At 43.2% G+C, this 18,433-nt stretch overlaps 1 protein-coding gene across 2 annotated transcripts; it reads left to right on the top strand.

Moving 5' to 3' along the window:
- Positions 1–2,527: 2,527 nt before the first annotated feature.
- On the top strand, positions 2,528–18,433 carry LOC133137007 (low density lipoprotein receptor adapter protein 1-B-like). 2 transcript variants are annotated; one of them, XM_061254958.1, is made up of 10 exons: positions 2,528–2,788; positions 8,443–8,585; positions 10,490–10,602; positions 11,984–12,098; positions 12,568–12,640; positions 13,228–13,323; positions 15,546–15,682; positions 15,847–15,881; positions 16,689–16,720; positions 18,109–18,433. In XM_061254958.1, exons 1-10 carry the CDS (start codon positions 2,704–2,706, stop codon positions 18,153–18,155), a joined length of 876 nt encoding a protein of 291 aa, XP_061110942.1. In that variant the 5' UTR covers positions 2,528–2,703; the 3' UTR covers positions 18,156–18,433. The 2 variants fall into 2 exon arrangements, with proteins under 2 accessions (XP_061110942.1, XP_061110941.1); XM_061254957.1 differs by lacking the exon at positions 16,689–16,720 and having other exon boundaries at positions 2,529–2,788.

Here is an 18,433-nt window from a genome sequence, read left to right as displayed (position 1 = left end):
CAAAAAAACAACAACCATATAAAAAGTTGTGATTGTTACCCTTTGTCTAAATTTGTTTTAAATGGGCACACTTGGCACCGGTGTAGATTTGCAAACACTGCTGACACATACTTGCTTCCATTAACTTGGCCAGTTTTTGTGCACCTACGGATAATAGAAGTATTGATAAAATGCAAATGTCAACCATCGATGACAAACCACAAATAAATATGAATATGCAAATAACTTTTTAAAGAAGTGGTGAACTTCTATTACATGGTTACAATGTTTTTTCATGACTTTCTAATGATTCATTCTGAGGCAAGTCTATGCCAGTCTTATTCCTGGTAGATGGTGCTGACTTAGTGTAAGATAACGATCATGTCAGAAACATAAAGAGCCCCACCTATTTAAATTGTGTCATTCTTTTGGGTGGATCTCTTCCAAGCTTTCCTTCAGATGTCATGCAGGGCGATTCTTTGCTGCAGTAAGTATGTACACTACCGGTCAAATGTTTTAGTACACTTATTTAGTACTCTGTTTATAGTTGAATTTAAGCAGTTTAACTTCTGCAAATGGCACAAGGTAAGAAATGAATAGTCATAAATTAAGATCTTGCTTAACAGGATGGCAACCTAGAATTTGCCATATTTGGCTAAATAAACAACAAATGTTACATTTTCAAAGACTTCAAATGTGGGATGAATTGGACAGGAAGGTCAACCAAGGAAACAACCCACAAGTGCAGAATATCTGGGAATTTCTACAGAACTGTGGGTGTGAACTTTCAGGGCCATATGACTGTCCTTGTGGGAAAATGGCATGAATATGCTCAGCCGTTATTACTGCAAAAGATGGCTATTTTGATTCAAATCAAAGGACTAGTTTGCCCCTAGCCACAAGGAGGCGACAGTTTCCAGAAACATAAAAATCTGGGATTTGTTCATTGCCTCAATTTGCTTAAGCCTGCAGGAATGTGGTCACTTTGGTTTCTTGTATAGAAATGGTGTTTCATGTTTTCATGATTATGTTTTGTGTCTCAGCTAATGATATTTTACAGTTTCACCTCATTGCATGATGACCTGATGCAATGTAAACCATGAGTAAGTTGTATCTGTGGTATATTCCATGGTGACTTCTGTGGCCTGGATACTTCTACATTCATAATATAATAAGGCCCACTGAAGTGGTAGCTTTCCGTTGGCTTTAGTCTTTTCCTTGGGCACTTATCTTCATTTCCATGCTGCACTACTTCATGGCTATTGTCACTCTTGGCAAGACGCTGTAAGCATTGGATTAGAGACAGCTGAGCTAATATATCAGGCCGATATGGATTCCAGGGAGTGTTCTCAAAGTTGTTTCTTGATGCAAGTAAGGGGCAGGTGAGCCTCATGCCTGGTTTGTAACACCAGAAGATAGTGAGCTCCGTTCTGTTGGTCTAATCCCTTTCAGCATCATCTAAATCTCTTGCTACTTTCATGTCCAAGCACCAAATACATACAAGTTAAGGCTGTGCTATAAAAACTTAACTTTCAGATGTTCAGAACATTGGAAATAGCTGGTTTGAGTTAGACTGGAAACTGAAAAAATATAGATGGAAGAAATTCAGCTGTGGTCCACACAATATATTTTTGAGCACAACAGACCAGCAGTGGCAAAGGCAAAAACTACTGAAATGATGTCATGCTTGGTCTGACGGGTTTCAATTGGCTGTAAGGTGCTTGCAGTTTACACCTCCTATTTAATATAGCCTGCTTAGGAAAATATGAAAGGGGAGGACAACTGATGCAGGTAGAACTGGCTCTGTTGGGAATGTGAATGTACAAAAGCAGATGGAAATCATTATGGCCTAGTTTTTTTCTGCCAAGCTACAAGTAATCACAGAGGATTTAAAACATGGTGTATGGAGGTGGTTAGGAATTTACCTCGAGTGGAAGTTTACTTCCCTGAATCCTCCCCCTAGTCCTTGACATTGGACATGTTGCTACAGGTTTTACCCCCCTTTTCCAGAGAATCTTTTACTTAATGATTTCGTTTTTCCATTATACATTTCTTAAGGTTTGACAGACAGCGAGTCTCACCTGATGGTTTAAAACTTTTATAGGTCACAAATAAGTTAACAAAGAAAATGTATCATTAATTAACCAAATGTGTCTCCTTTTACCTTTTGGTAACGTAACTCAGCATCCCACACAATCTTCTTTCTTCTTGTTGTCTTGCTTTGCATGGGCTAAACCATCGGCTACCTAACGCGCTACTCACAGGTCTTCGCGACTGTTTACCTACATGCATTAACCCCAGTGGCATGGGCTCACTTAGCCTATAATGGTCAGCTTATTTTCATTTTAATTATGTCTCCACCAAACATATTTTCAATTTGAATTCTGTTAGCTTTCTTCTATTAGGCTCATTTACACTCCCATCAGAGGGGACCAGCTTTTACAGCAACGCACTATACTTACCCGATTCGCACAATTTATAGTTTTCAAAGTAACGCGTCATGTATTATCCGGTTGATTTACATAAATAACACCGCCCATCTTGGACGAAACGCTTTAGAGCGTCCGCTCATGGGTAATGTTAAAAACTGGTGGGAGGACAACATTTAAAACAAAAAAAGTTTGAGGGAGCGAGCACACTAACATCGCGCAGAGTTCTTCGAGCTGCGGTGGATTATATCCGGAGCTTGTTGGGCTCGGTTCTCCCTTCACTGGACCATAAAATATGGATGCTTTGAAGTCGGCTGGCAGGGCTATTATTCGAAGTCCGAGTCTTGCGAAACAGTCATGGGGTGCAGGCAAACACAAAAGTAAGTTTTGGCTAAACAAAATATTATAACTGATTTGATTTTATAACTTTCAAATTTTTCCTTTCCAAATCTTTCCGCTCATCCAAGAGTTCACTGTTTAGTCTAGTAATAGTCAACAAAGTTACGGAAATGGAGCTGGGTTCTGAGATTTGTAATTATTTTGGTGCATCCTAGTAGAGCGTGCCCGTCGTAGCTCGCAATTTAGGCTACGTATTACATGCCAATCAACTTAATTTAATCTGCCTGTTGATTAGCCTGACTGAAATGCAAGGAGAGCATGCTGCCAATTCAGAAAACGTTTCTAGCTAACTTGTGGAGGCTGCAAGCGTGTAGCTAGATGGTTGAATATTATTTTTACCCACGTTTTTTTTTTTTGACATACCCCATGCAAACTGCGATTTAATGTGTCTAGTTGGCTATCTTTGAAATCCCTGTTCAGAATTGGATTAGCTACGTTTCTTGCTTGCTTACCTAGCTATGCAAACCAATTGATAGCCTATGTGAACATGAGCTAGAATCAAGCCTATGCGTAGGCTGTTTCTATGAATTTTTTTTCTTTTTAAATAGACTGTATGCAAGAATTCCTAAATGTTACCGGAATTCTAGCAGTTTTGTTGCAATAATTTTGCTGAAATGATATCCGTTGCATTTGGAATAATCCTACGAATTAAATGGTAATGGTAATAGCATCGCTGAATTGACATTTTTCCCCGAGTAACACTTGATGTCCATGGTGCAAAAAGTTTCTTGTTGCACTTTTCATGAGAACCATAGTTCTTCTCTGAAGCTTATGAAAGAGGTTACCCATTCTGTACTACTGCCATTTTGAAATTTATTTGTATTGTTTTATTTCAGGCACGTATGGAGAGAACCTGTGTAATCTTTAAACGTATTATCTCTCACAATGGGGTAATTTAAGGCTGGTTTCCGACAGGATGTTTAGTTCTGTCTACCCTCAAACCTGGGCTTGCTTCCATGTGACCTACTGCCAAGTCTGTACTCTTCCAATTGTTGTACGCTTTTTTCTTGTTTTACGTGCGTGTCCAGGAAAGTTTATGTGCCACTACCAGCTATTTTAATTCAGTTAATGCATGTACACTGTTATTCAGAGATACTTAGAACAGTGCACACATTGAGGTTATATTGTCCCCTGTGGAGATGAAAAGCTTGTCATTGGAACTAACTTTACAGCAACTTTCCTCCTTGTCCACCTTTAGTCTGAATTGTTTGTGTTTTTTGTGGTAGAGGTTGTGGACTTGAATGCAGGAGGGGCGTATTTGTTCTCCTCTGGGAACCAACTCATTCTGGAGCTGCTACTGACCCACTTTCTGACTGGAATCCCAGCTATGTTTTTAAACTTGAGCAGCTTTACTCAAGTTGTGAGCTGTATGAATCCTGGTGCCGTGTCAATCTGATCCGGTCCCGTGCCTCACTCCAGGGTCAGGAATGGGTGCTTTCTCTGTCTGACACTTAGGAGGGATACTTACGATCACACTTAAGTGGAAAGGACGTCTGTTTGTTTGGGCTCTGTGCTACTTTTGGGCTGATGTGTTCTGGTAGTGTGGATACCTCTTAAATGCATTATGACTTGCTGTGGAAGAAGTCTCCTTTATTATAATCAATGTGTGTATCATAACAGTGTGTATCAATCCCTATGTGTTTTTAGTTTGGCAAATGCAGCTCAGTTAGTCCAAGGCCCTATATGTCTGTGGCCTTCTGAGGATTCAAGTGTTGTCCTTTCATTTCTGATTTTCTTAAATATTCCAACACAAAATTCACTCTGTAGGATATAGTAGCGAGTGGTTTTTATTTGGAAAATTCTTGACATATTGGCTGCAAAGGCTTTCGTTCTGTTTTGAACTGATTGATTGCACCCTGTGGAAGTATTTTATTTTGAAATATTTACGATGGGGGGTGATCCTCAGTGGCCTTAGCCCATTGGTTCTGAACTTGGTACACTGGTAGGCACTCAGGTGGGTCTTTAAACAGAGGACTTGCATTCTTTTCAGATACTATGGCTTTTCATGCTTTCTTATGCTTTGTGTTAAGGTTTGAATGTGTTTTTTTGGCTGAGGGTTGTGATTGTACAGGTTTACACAGATGCCAAGGCCATGTTGTTGTAAGTGCTTTGAGCCCCCTTTAACCTGCTTCATGGAGATGAATACTCATCTAAAAATTTCATCAGAAGTCTGTGAGTCATCCTATGAAAGCATGCGGGTATTTCTACTGAAGAACGCCCCTGCCTGTGTGCCGTCTCGCAGGTGTAAGCTTGTGTAAGTGTTGCTCATCCAAGGAAATCTTCCTTTTTTTCCAGAATATGCCGTCTACTTATTGAATTGCTGTATTGAGAAACCTTGGGAATTTTACCTTTTTTACAAAGTAAGGGTTTTCCTGCAGCAGTTGTTTCAGGATGGCTGTGACTGGTAAATTGTTTCCATAGCAGAATTACATGGGGTACATTATTAATGGGGCAGGCATACAGGCTGGTCTGAAGTGACTGATGGTTGGTAGAAATCCCCCAGCGCCATTACTGATGATCCCCACCTGGGGGACTGGTGCATGGTGATTGTGGTGGGTATAGTGGTCACTACTGACTGTAAAGGAATGTGAAGAAAAGCTCAAAGTCATGGACCTAAAGTTCTCATTATAAATGGTCACCTGTGTGAGATCAGGTTTTGTCCCAGCTAGGGTCATGGGTAGCTTCACCAGCAAGCAAGCAAAACCATGTGTATTGTACACATCTGCAACACAATGTGCTGTACATGGGGGATAAAACCAGAAAAGAAATGCAGAAGATACAATTTTTAAAAAAGACGGTAATAAATTGCTTAAGCAAAATGAGCGCTCTGTTCGAGGTCAAACTGTCATTGATAATCATCAGTCAGTAATGAGGGTTGATGACTGCTGTTTCCCATTCATGGTATTGATCCGACATGAGGAATCTTGTTCAGGAACTTTGCCTGGTGCCAGTGCAGTGCATTAGGTCATAAGGCAGTCTGTGTTTACCAACCCACTCAGATTTGATGGATGAATTCATTAGGTTTTCTGTTCTGCCAGGTAAAAAAAAAAAAAAGGCGTTTAATTGTTTTTTTTTTTTTTTTGTCAGGGGGGAAAAGGAAATGATTGAATGGATACTTTGAACTCCACATAGCTGAAAGTCCCCAGGTAGTTTCATTGTAGCAATAGGGAAAGTATTTGGGAAATGGGTCTAGTTTTGTGGCCCAGATTGGCCATATTCTTTTATTGATGCTTAACTCATCTGACCGAAGCTGGACTAACAGTTTGAGGTGTGAACTATAATTGTGTTGCTGCCATATGTTATTTTGGTTCTGTTCATATTGCAATCCCTCCTGCACATTACAGAAAAAGCTTGATGCATGTGCTCCAGATGTTTGTGAAGGATTGGTTGTCCCATCCCATTCTAATCACTAATCCCTGACCTCAAATTTCATAGCATGAGTAATGGTTTTGATTATTAGACATGGACCTTAATTTTGCATTCGGTACTGCAAAGGAAATATACTTTGATTATTTTATTAATTATTTATTTGGCCGCATAAATGTAGTTCATTCCATACTTTGCGTAGTCCTCCGCTTTCTCATGTTGGAATACTCAGGAGTTTCTGATTTCCGCAGGTCATGATGGGACTAAGATCATTTTCATTGGGTTGTCAGGCCCAGGGCTGATGATTTGTGTCCCTTTGGCATCATCCTCAGCAAATGCATCTCTCTCCAGAGATGCTGAAAGGAAGTGTCAGTTTCCACGGTGATTAAAGGTTGTTGGGTGCCTCACTAATCAGAATAAACTGAAATTACCTGTCATTCTGGCAGTTCCCCCCCCCCCCCACATTTCTATATGTGTGATAATTGCTCCATGCCTCACTGTGGGGGTGGGGAGGAGGGGGTCGAACAAGATTGTGCTGGGGAGGGTGGGTGGGCTTGATGGTTGTTCCTGGACAGGAGAGGTAATCTGAGGAGCCTTGGAATCAGTTCTTCACTTCCAATTTTCTTTTAAGGATGAAAATCCAGTTATTGGGCCAGTGGTTAATATGACAGAAAACTGTATGGGTAAACATGTTATTATGCCTTGTGTTTTACCAGTTCCCTGTCTTGAACACTGATTCTTCCGTGTCTATGATGGGTTCATCTCTCTCTCCACGCTCTCTCTCCACGCTCCACTTCTTACTATCATTGGTGTTGGACTTCATTCAGTCGGCGCCTCAGTTGTATTGTTGTTTCCTGCTGCTTATCAGGAGCTGCCTGTTTACTGCTTTACCCTGACTCCCTGGTGGCCCCAGAACCTCAGAACCTGAACTTGACCCTGCCTGCCTTCCACAGCAGTTCCACAGCACAATCTGGATTTGGTGCTCCTGGTTTGATCCACTGAATCCACTCCTGTTGCATTCTGGATCTGGCAAACATCCGGCAGAAGAGTTGAGCCTTCAAAAGAAGCTGTGTTTTAGTAGGATGAAAAAAAAAAAAAAAAAAAAAAAGGATATACCAGCATTTGTGTGCAGGTTGGCTGGTGCTCATGAAGTTAATATAGGGGGCAACATTAGCTCAGGATGTAAGAGCGGTTGTCTAGCAGTCGGAAGGTTGCCAGTTAAATCCCCTACCCTGGTTGTGTCAGTGTACTGGAGCTGGCCCCTGAGGTCAGTGCTGTGGCCCTGGTTCAAAGGGAGTAGTGTTTGTGGTCTGTAGTGGAGGGGTCCTGCCCAGATTCAAACCTGACTCCTGTATCCTGATGGCAGTCTAATCTTAGACCGGTTTATCGGTTAAGCTAGTTATTCATCTACTCAGTTGACGGCTTCATTCAAACTTTTATTCATTGTCAAAGGGTTGGGGGGTAGGTGTAGGTAGCAAGCCACAAGGGCTCTCTCTGCATACTTCAGAGTACTATCAATGAATAAAATGGTTATCCGCAGATATGTGTGGCTGACTGAGGCAGGTGGGCCTAGTTGTATAGCCCATAAGCAAGCCTTCCGAGCAGTGCCCTGGCTAGGTATAGCATCGCGGAGCTGAACCCACACTCACACTGGTGTTTGTGTTTTTAATGAAGCGTGCTGTTACTCGGAAACTCCTCCACCCGTTCTGAGGGGGATCTGCCTGACTTAACGGGTCCACTGGCACACCCTGTTACGCTGAGGTGGAAGATCATGCTTATCTTTGCATTCCAGGTACACCTATGAAAACAGCGTTTGAGCTGGGCTCCCGCGTCTGCGTGTGTCTGTCTGTGTCCACTTGTGCATTTGAAGCAATTGATTGAGGGGTCAGGGGGAATTGCACCAATGTTCAGGAAAGATGAGTGCCAAAATTCTGTCATTTGAGGCCTCTTGCTCTCTTGCTAGCATTGATAACCCAACCACATTTGTCTAAGGCCCTTTTGAAAGGTTTCAACCTTCAGTCTTTTTTGCAGGGTATTTGCAAAAAAGAAAAAGGAAAAAGAAGACATGTCATGTCAAATCGCTTTACACTAATAGTACTATGCTCTTGCCCCTTATTTGCTATTTTACTATTTTGTCCTGTTCATAATGTATTATTGATGTAGAAAAGCACATTTAGACGTGTACATATGTCCCGACAAAGGGCTTCCAAAATTTGATGACTTCTGTTGATTCATTTACCCCATCCCCTGATCTTCTCTACACCCCCAGAGCTTCCAGAGAACTGGACGGACACTCGGGAGACACTTGTGGAAGGAATGGCCTTCAACCTGAAATACCTGGGCGTGACTTTGGTGGAGCAGCCCAAGGGTGAGGAACTCTCTGCTGCTGCAGTCAAGAGGATTGTTGCCACAGTGAGTGCCTCTCCCACACTGCCAGTCCCTGTGATAGTCTGAATGGCAGTCTCCCACACGGTAGTTCACAGAGCTGATAAATGACATTAACCACAAGCCACAAACTCAGCCTTTATAGTAGTGTAGAACTGCGGGAATTAAGGTTGTTCGGAACGCTGACTTTTGGAATTCTGAAAAGGAACAATTTTAGAAAATTTAAATGCTTATTTCAGTTCAGTCATAATAAGCCAAAAGGATTTTAAATTAATTGCCTGCTTCCATCCAGCAGCAAATTTTGTCCTGCTTCTTTGATGTCAATAGCTTTTTTCCTTAATTCATAGTGTTGCAATCGTCATTTTGTATGTTACAGGAATCCTTACTCTGGAAGGTTCCTTGACAATTTCTTGACCGGACCTTTCGGTTTGCTGAGTTTCTGCTGTATACCAGGACAGTTCTTTCTTCAGATGAGGTTCTTCAAGCCATCTTCTCTGGCCCTGAATATATTCTTGCTAATGTTTATTTTTTAAAATATCTATTCAAGAAGCCATAACAAAGAAGGTTGAACCAAAATGTACAGTTGCACAATAACAGCATCTCACTTGAGATTTCAACTGTCTTTCCAGTGTCCAGGCTTTTGAAGGCCTCTGGTCACTGGTGAGAAAGTTGTCCTGAAAGGCATGCTGGATTCCTTGCCTTTTTTCTCCTAAAATGTGGGAAATGCTGCTGTGTGTACTTGGTTAATACAACAGTGGTTTATAGTGCTGCTCGGATGATAGTATGTTTTGGTCTCCTCCACCTGTATTTTCCCAGTAATTGACATGTGCCTTTCCATGCATTTTGTGGTTTTGGTGAGGTAATCTTACTGGTTGTAATTTCATGACTGCACAACATTAGTCTGCCCTACCTTGCTGTGACACCTCGGTTTGGAAGGATGTTTGGTTGTCTGTACAGAGTAGATTGCCTTTGCTCATGTACAGTAGACATCCTGTTGTGTGAGTCATTCTTATTGGAAAAAGAAAGAAACTGCTGCATTTGGGGCAGGTCCCAATTTGCTTGGGTTTCAATCTTGTGTGAAACGGCTCCTACTGTGTGAAGTAGTGGGCTGTAGTTCCATCTTGGTAAAAGTTTCTGAAAGGGCCCTGTAGCACAGGATCAACAGAATATATGGGGTGTGGTGTGTCAAGGAATGTGTTCCAGAGATGTCCAACACTGTTCTTGGAAAGGTACTTCCATATTTTTTCCACATCACCCTAAATCACCTTTGGAGCGGTGGGGCCCCACTGTAACCACTGGCAAATAAACCGAGCCAGTCGCACAAGAGGTCAAAGGTGAATGATGTCTCAATGGGTGCAAGATCACTGGGGTGTTCAGCGTTGTTTGTTTTCTCAGAACGTTGACTTTGGTCAGTACTTCAGTAAAGCGGCTGGGACTGAATCCAGTTATAAACATTGGTGATGTTTTTCTGGAAAGAAATGTAGGTCACCATACAACCAGGCATATGTTGAGCAAGCCGTTCGTTTCGAAGCATGTCAATCCCAAAAAGCCAACCGCGAATGTAGTGTGTACGTTTTATTGCAGAAACAAGCCTATGTTATGAGCTAGATTGTGTACAATGGACAAAAAAAAAAAATGTGTATACATCTATATCTATATCTATATCTATATAAATGTATATAAAAATATACTCCACAGGGAATATTTTGGTACTGTATGTATTTTACTGAAAGTGTGTTTTTATAAAGGCACAAAGAACCTCAAACCGTCTTGCGGCATGAAGGGTTGAACCGGTATATATTTGGTATAACTGCTTTGTAGTGGAAAAACTTCATGTGAGATGTCATGGTTTTTAATTTCTTCGTGAACACAAGGTCTCTTCAGGGTTCATCACTGCGTGTGCGTTCATGTCGTTCTCTCTGTCCACACAGGCCAAAGCCAGTGGGAAGAAGCTCCAGAAGGTGACCTTAAACGTGTCTCCCCGAGGCATCATCCTGTATGACAGCGCGTCCAACCAGGTGATCGAGAACATATCCATATACAGGTGGGTCATGTCAAAATGATTCCTGTGTGAAATGCTACGTTTCAGTGGGGTTCTTTTCAGCTTTATTCCCACTGTTTAGTGGTAAACTCCATCCCCCCCTCCATTGATCACAGGAGATTTGCACTTCTGAGAAGGAGCGGGAGTGGGCGGAAAATTCCGGAGAGGTGTCCTATAAATCTCCCCGCCCCTCTCAGAATGTGATGCTATGGCATTTTCGGGTCCGTGCTGCCGACTGCAGTTTTAGCCGAATGAGCCTGTAAATTTCTCTTCAAGGGTCCCTGGCCAGCGCCTTCATCTACAGGCCTCAAAGCCCTAATCTGTTTCTTCTGTGTCGTTTTCAGACAGCCTGACTCGCACAGCACCTGCGGAGACCCTTTAAGCACCATTCGTCTTATTTACAGCTTACCATGCCCCCTTTCTGGCTCCGGTTACCAGCGAATGCTTGGCGTTCCTCCTGTAGTCATGCCACATATGAAGGACTGTCTGTGCTGAATAAAAGGCCAAAGTGGTCACTATAGCTAGCCACTGAAATTCCTGAATGGTGATAGAAAAACATTTCCCAAAAGTTTTATTCACTCACCCATTTCATCCAGAACTGAACTAAGAACTTGCATAAAACTGGCTTGTTTGCTTTGCAGTGGTGTGGCATAGCATCCTGTTCACACATTGACCTGTGCTATTTTTTTGTGGGTGATGGCAGACACTACCTCATTCATCAGTGTACAAATAATTGGAATCGGTTTTGTGTTTTTAATTATTTTTTATGTGTGTTTGTTAGATACACATCTCATAATGGAAGCGCTTTTCCAGCTAGTGCTAGAAGCACTTTGCTCTGCTGCAACAACATTTTTCTTTGGATTGTAGCTCTCTATTGAAACATTGCTCCTCAACTAAATGCATCCAAGTAAATGAGAATGTGAGAACTTCCCACATCATTCATTCAAAGCTCATATTGGATATCGCATTATGCCAAATTATATTTTAAACAGCTGCAGACTGCATCATCTGTAGGGGAGTGGGGCTGCCTGTTACGTGTTTGTGTGCTGGTATTCGTCCACTTCTACCAGGTCCCTGTCTTCATCTTTTTTTTTTTTCCTTTTTGCCTGCTCCCTCATGTTAACTATGCTCAAGTCAGAGCTGGTCGAAAGGATCAACTGAGATGGGCCCACAACAACTACTTGCAATACAAGTTGTGTTCTCTTGTTTCCATCCTTTGTGTGCTTGTAGCTTGGCATCGGATCAGTTTGTTCTCTCTGAATCCTGAAGATATTCTTGTCTGTGGTCTGGCCTGTAGCTTTGCCAGGTGGTTTTCTGCGTTTGTGGAGCTCTCTGCTCAGACTTGTGCAGTTCCCCCGCATGCTCACCCACCTTTGCCTTACAGGATATCGTACTGCACAGCCGACAAGATGCACGACAAAGTGTTCGCCTACATCGCCCAGAGCCAGCAGAATGAGACGCTGCAGTGCCACGCGTACCTCTGCACCAAGAGGAAAGTGGTGAGTGCTGGCCAGAACTCAGGGCTGGTCCCTGCAGGAGCCAGTTTATGGTCAAACCCTGCACCAGCCTCGTTTGACTGTTCAGCTGTTTACACTATTGAAAGTGGAAACTGCAGTTCATTGCACCGTATTTCCCTGTGAAACCTCCGGCCTTGTGGTTTCATCTAAACGCCACTTTTCCCAGAGGGGTATAAATAGGAAGGAGATGGTCCCTACCCTTCCTGGACCCCCCCCCCCCTTGCTGAACATGCATACTTTAATCCTCACTTCCTCCCAGCTGAATATCTCTGTGGTCAGAACAAGGTTGTTGTGCTTGGAGCTTAAGCACATTAAGTTGCCATTAGCTTTCATTCTTCCTTGTAACACTGTAGGTTCCTGGCTAACACAAGTGTAGCGGGAATGTTGTAGTGTCAGGATGACTTTGCCACAGTGTTGCAGGGGAATAATCTTTTCTCCCTCTCTCCCACAGGCACAGGCTGTGACTCTGACTGTGGCGCAAGCCTTCCGAGTGGCCTTTGAGTTCTGGCAAGTCGCCAAAGAAGGTATCCATGGTTTCGCTCGAAATGGCAAGGGTGGCCGCAAGCCTTTCTCAGTCCCTTTGAAAAGGGGAGACCCCAGTTTAACGTTCTTCCTGAATCCCAGGGCCATGAGGAAGTAATGTCAAGACCTTGTTGTCTTGACTTTGGCCCTTTTTCAGCCTTCAGAGTGAAGATGCTGTCATTTGTTAGCACAACCTTGAGACGCAGGAATTGCCGGATAATAATACAGTGCCACAGTCTTCCTCCCCCCGCCCAGTTGTTGAGACTAGATAATTGTGGCGAGTGTGACCAGACGTGACGGTTATTGTGATGACAGGGTTGGCGACTATTCAGTGAGTGTCACATTAGGTTGTGTATATGCTATTACAATTTTGAGGCTTGGGGTGCAATCAACCCCCCCCCCCCCAATAAAAATGAACAAAATACTGGTGTCATTGGCCGCCCATCTGTGTCATCGCAATAAATACCATGTTTGGTAATATTTGATGGCTCTAAAAGTTTATTTTTTTTGTGAGTGCTGGGTGCTTTACTGCTTTGGTAATCCTGTGTGCTGACCGACCTCTTCATCCCTTCTGCCCCTCTGTGTACAGAGAAGGAGAAGTGGGTGAAGTTGGGTTCTGATGGTGAAGTGACAAGCAGCTCCCAGTCAGAAAGGTCTGCTAGCATCGCCAGCCTCAAAGGAGGAGGTAAGTTACCCCACAGACACACCTCTGTGCCGGTCTGCTGGTGATCAGTCTTTGATTTGTACTAGCTTGCTTCTGTTTGTATTCTTACATTCACTTAAACACATTGACTCACTTTCTCGCACGCGGTTTTGAAAGACTGAGGTAAGCAGTGGTCTCGTTACTTCCTCCTCAGGCATGGGTATGGGTCCTCTCGCTAAACCTTGCTATCGCAGCTGTTTTTGCTGAATCCTCGGTCTTCATGACCATGGCCTTGACCTAAAGACTGACATTCCTGCATTATCTTTCCTGAGTATATGTAGGGAGAAGCATTCCACTACTACGGCTAGGATGACATTCTTAAACTGCTCCTAGAGGCCAGTGGTCATTAGGACCTCGCCCTCATGTGAACTAATATTAAGAGAAAAGTATTCAGTTCTAGAGAAAGGTGGCAGTCAAAAGCACTTGAATGCTTTTCACTTGGTTGTGTTTGATTGCCCTTGCACCTAACAGAAATCAAAGTGCAGTTATTCAAAGTGGTCCACATTTAATTTTAATTGATCACTCCTGCCTGTGTACTTGTAGTTATTAAGAATAGTAGATGCCAGCTTTTCAGTCTGAGTACACTGGTCATTAACTTTGTCATCAACAAATGACTGACAAATGTTCAAGTTCTGCCATTTGGTGTCATATTGTCAATTGTCGTCCTGAGCTAAAAGTGAATTTGCAGTTGTGATTGTAGATGCAAAAGAATGTTTGAAAATGTCATTCTGAACAAGAAATAATTAGGGGTTATGCTTGATTTTGTTGGAATGTAAAGCAAAAAAGGTCTATTTATATAAGTGTTTATTTGCTTGAGGTACAGCTTGCAGATCCAAAATGGAACCCCAGCCACTGCAGCCTGTTTGTAGCTCTATTCAAAGCTGCTAATATTGATTTGTGGCTATATTCAATGCTAATATTATTGATTTGTATCTTAAAGTGCAGTCCTGCATTTTTGTAGCTTTCACAAATCAACATCTGTAACCCTGGATCTGTTAAATGCATCCAGCATGTGACCCAATTCACATTCCAGTTGCCTGAATCTGAACAGTAGTTGGGTTTCCAATGACCCTGTCCATCCTTTTAAGTAATCCATTGTCTTATTTTCTCCATGCTTTTCTTTAAAGGCCCTCTTACCAGGAAAATACATTTTGCAGTGCTAAAGTTTTTGGTTATAGCGACATATAACAACATTCATCAGTTTCATGCAGAAAGATATGTAGCCCTTTTGTAATTTAATGTTATTAATTTCAGTTCTCAAGCTTTCCCATTGGTTGCATGGGGTGAGAACATGACTCATCACTCTGTATCACTGGCACTAATGCCTATGGTACAATAATATTTTTGCTTCAATTCCCCTAATTGTATTTAATTTTGACTTTGGTAGGTACATTCAGTACAGAAGCTGGGGCAGATAATGGATACAATTATCCAGTGTGATTCAGGACGGGGGGAGGGGGGGGTTGTTGTTGTTGTTTTCTCGCTCTTTTGGAACAAAATTGTGCCACAGAAGGCTATAGCCTGCTTTTGAATGTCATGTGAAAGGCCTCTTCATTTTAAAAAGTCAAATGAAGACTTTGTGCCTGGCCTGCATTGTTGAACTTGACTAGCCTACTGCATCCCAGATGAGCTTTGCTGGGCTGTCTGAGGAACATGTGAACCTCTGCTGGTAGGGTGGTGGACAGGTTGTTCCTGAGAGTGGTGTGCCTGAATTCAGCCAGTCTCTTTCTGTGTTGACTCCAGATCTGAACATTATTACATTATTGATGATGCTCCTCTGAGTTCTGTACATCCCGGAGTAATCCCTGAAGACTTTGTGGTTTACCTTTGTCTTGCACTTGCAGTTACCACCACAAAAGTAGGCACTGCTTGGGTGCCGGTTCGAGTGTGAATTGTGGTCCATGACCACTCAGCAGGGACTAATAGACCAAATGGAAGATCGGTTCACAAACAGTGGTTATTTTAACAGCTGTGCCTAATGCAAACACATCTTAATCTGCTTGTACGCGTCTGTCACTTCAAACAACTTTTCAGAAACGCTATTTGACTGCCAACTCGGTCTGCCAAGGCATTGTATTTGGAACGGGGGGGGAAAGCTCATTAGTCAGCTGCTTGATGCATCGTCTCTTCAGAGGATGACGGGGCTTTTTTTTTTTTTTTTTTTTTTTTTTTTTTTTTGCTGTTTGTTTGTCTCGCCGCCGCAGAAGTCGCGACAGGGAACCTGTTGGATTTGGGCGAGGGTGCCATCGCCGGGCTTGCCAGCCTGCGCGAGGATTCCGGCCATCTGGACGATGCCTATGTGGCGCAGTGCCACCACGCTGAGAACAACAATACCATATGGGTAAGGCCGGGCCTCCAGCACGGCCTGGGCTCCGCTTGCCAAGGCCCGCGGGCTTTGGAGAGGGCGCTTTCTCAACTTTTGTCCTTCCGCTTCGCAAAGTTGTTATCATCTGTTACTGGTTTTGGTGTGAAGCGCTCATCCTTGTCCCCCCCCCCCCCCCACAGGAACTTGATGATGACTTGGACGAAGCCTTTTCAAGGTGAGCCTTTAGTACCGTAACTGTTTCGTCCTTCAAGTGTTGTTATGCTGTTGCATGCCGCAAACTTGTGTGTATGGACGCGATGCCCTCGTAGCACGTAGTGTCCTGTTCTCTCTTTCAACGTGACATATTTTATTTGTTCTCCTTGTTTATGTAGCTTTGTTCAGAATTAATGAAAATGTGCAGAATCCTCAAGACAAACATCTGGTGAGCTGTCAGTTGAGGACCTGGCTTGAAGTCTGTGATTTCATAACCCAAAAGCTGCAAATAACTCTGCATTATAGCACTTCTTTTCTGTGATGGACAAACCAAATATTGGGTCTGTTTTCAGATGTGCTTTTGCTGTTTTGAAACGAAATTCTCCATGCAGTACATATGCAATATGTGAAGATTTGGCCACACAAAATGCATACTGTTCAGATACTGGCTGTTTTTGATGTTGCATTTTCCTGTATGAACTTTAATTTGAAGATGGCTGGAAACGTGTAAAGTTAAGGTTTTTGTTTTCGCCTTTACTTTCGTTGAGAGAATTTGGTTGTCTGCGCACAACACACGATTAGTATGCAGTGCCACCTACCGAGTACAGCTGGTAATGCATCGTGTTTCATACAGCTCTTAGGATTTGAGCAGAAATTATTTTGCCTAGTGTTTCATACATCGGTAGGATATGAATCCCCTCCACTGACGCCTAAAGTTGGATGTGCTGCAGATCTTCTTACGGGTGTAATTGATAGCCGGCGACTGATAACAGGTGTTAGATTTTTAGCAGCAGTCTGATTCTTGCATTTGCTCTCTTTGCGCCCCCAGCCGCAGTCTGGATAGCTTTCAATCTCCAACAGGTAACTGTGTTCCTGGGATGTGACCAAAGTACTGTTCACCAGAGCCCTGCTCACCCATTAACCCCCCCCCCAAACCCATCTTATGACCCCCCGTACTCCTCCCCTCAGTGACATGGTCACCCCTGATACCAGCATCTCCATTCATTGTGGTAGTTAGTTGGTGATTTGCTCAGTGCTTAGAAACATCCCATTTACTAGGTTCGGAATTCTACCATTCTGCATAAATGCAATGTTGGCCTCAAAGTATGTAATGTTGTGGAGTGTACCAGAAGACTAGGTCCTGTGGTGAAAAGCCTCGGCCTCTTAACTCGGGGAATTGCAGCATGGCAGGGTTCTGAGGCAGACCAGTGTTTGGCATCATCATTTAAATCCGTTTCTGTCGTTCACCATACAGCCATAGCAGAGATTTTTATTTCTCATCTGGCCACTCTTGGGAACGGTTCTGTGAAAGCACATTTGTTTAATTTGCAGACCTCATGTGCATCATAAAAAATAATGCCATTCTTTTTTAAAATTGATTTTTTGAATGTGACTGGGCATGAACTAAGCCTGCTAATGCAGTCTGCCTTGCTGTTCAGATTTATAAATGCGTAGTACAAGCGCAAAATAAAATGGGCCATTTTTCTCTTTCATAGAAGCGCTGGTGTCTTAAGTATCAAGTGTGCATGCATCTTCCGCAGAGGAATGATTTGTGCAGGGGATATAGAGTGATATGCAGCTAGGCGCTCAGCAGATTAATGTGTAGTTGGAACCATAAGGAAGGTAAACCCGAGTAATGGCATTCTACGTTTTCACTGCAGTCTGCATTTTTGTGCTTTGTTTAGATGGTGCCCTAGGTTCAAGTAAAATATTATTTCTTGATTTTTATATTCTCTTTGAACCAATCTGAGTTAATATTTAACATTTGTGTCATTACATGGTGTCATCCTCGACATGACATTTTCTGTGGTCGATGCAGTGTTATTCTGGGTTTAGTTATTTATGTACGTGGTTAAACACGGTCGACTTCTTCTTGTGCCTTTTGGAATGGGTGAATTGGCTGTCTGATGCATTAAAAGGTGCACAGATTTGCTGGCTCTCTCATGCCCAGCTGTTCCGTGTGAATAAGATTTAAGTTTGCTGAAAGAGGGAGGGGATGACCTTTAGAACGTGGCTCGGCGTTGGCAGCAGGGTCTGGTATCAGGTTGTCTGAGTCACTGCTGTGATACAAGTAGCTTCCCTCTGCTCTCGAGTCATCCGAAAGCGTTAACATAGCAACTAATGAAGCTAACCTTTCAAACAAATATACGGCCCAGTTTCCTGTTGCGTGTTACCCCCCTGTGTGTATGGGTGAAGTTCAGTTCCAACATCCTTTACTCATTTCCCCTTCTCCCCCCCCCCGTTTCTAGGCTCGCTGAGTCTCGTACTAACCCCCAAGTCCTGGACATTGGGGTGACCCCTCAGGACATCAACGCCAACGAGTGCCTGCTGTCTCCTGCCGACTGGGAGAACGCCAACGCCGCTAACGGAGACGAGCTCTTCCGGCTGTGAGCGCAGTGACCCCCCCTCGCCCCGGCGGGGGAAGGCCCGGCCTACCCTCCCTGGAGGGCCCACTGCCAGCACCCTGTGGGCTTTAGCTGGGAGGACCACGGGCTCTGCTCCAATGACAAATGTGCTGTCTGTTTCCACACCAAAGCAATAATAAACCATTAAAACCATTAATTTCTTTTAAAA

Source organism: Conger conger, chromosome 9 (genome assembly GCF_963514075.1).
Source record: "Conger conger chromosome 9, fConCon1.1, whole genome shotgun sequence".
NCBI lineage: Eukaryota > Metazoa > Chordata > Actinopteri > Anguilliformes > Congridae > Conger > Conger conger.
Note: the sequence above shows the minus strand (reverse complement) of the source record. Positions and strands in the feature narration are given on the sequence as shown.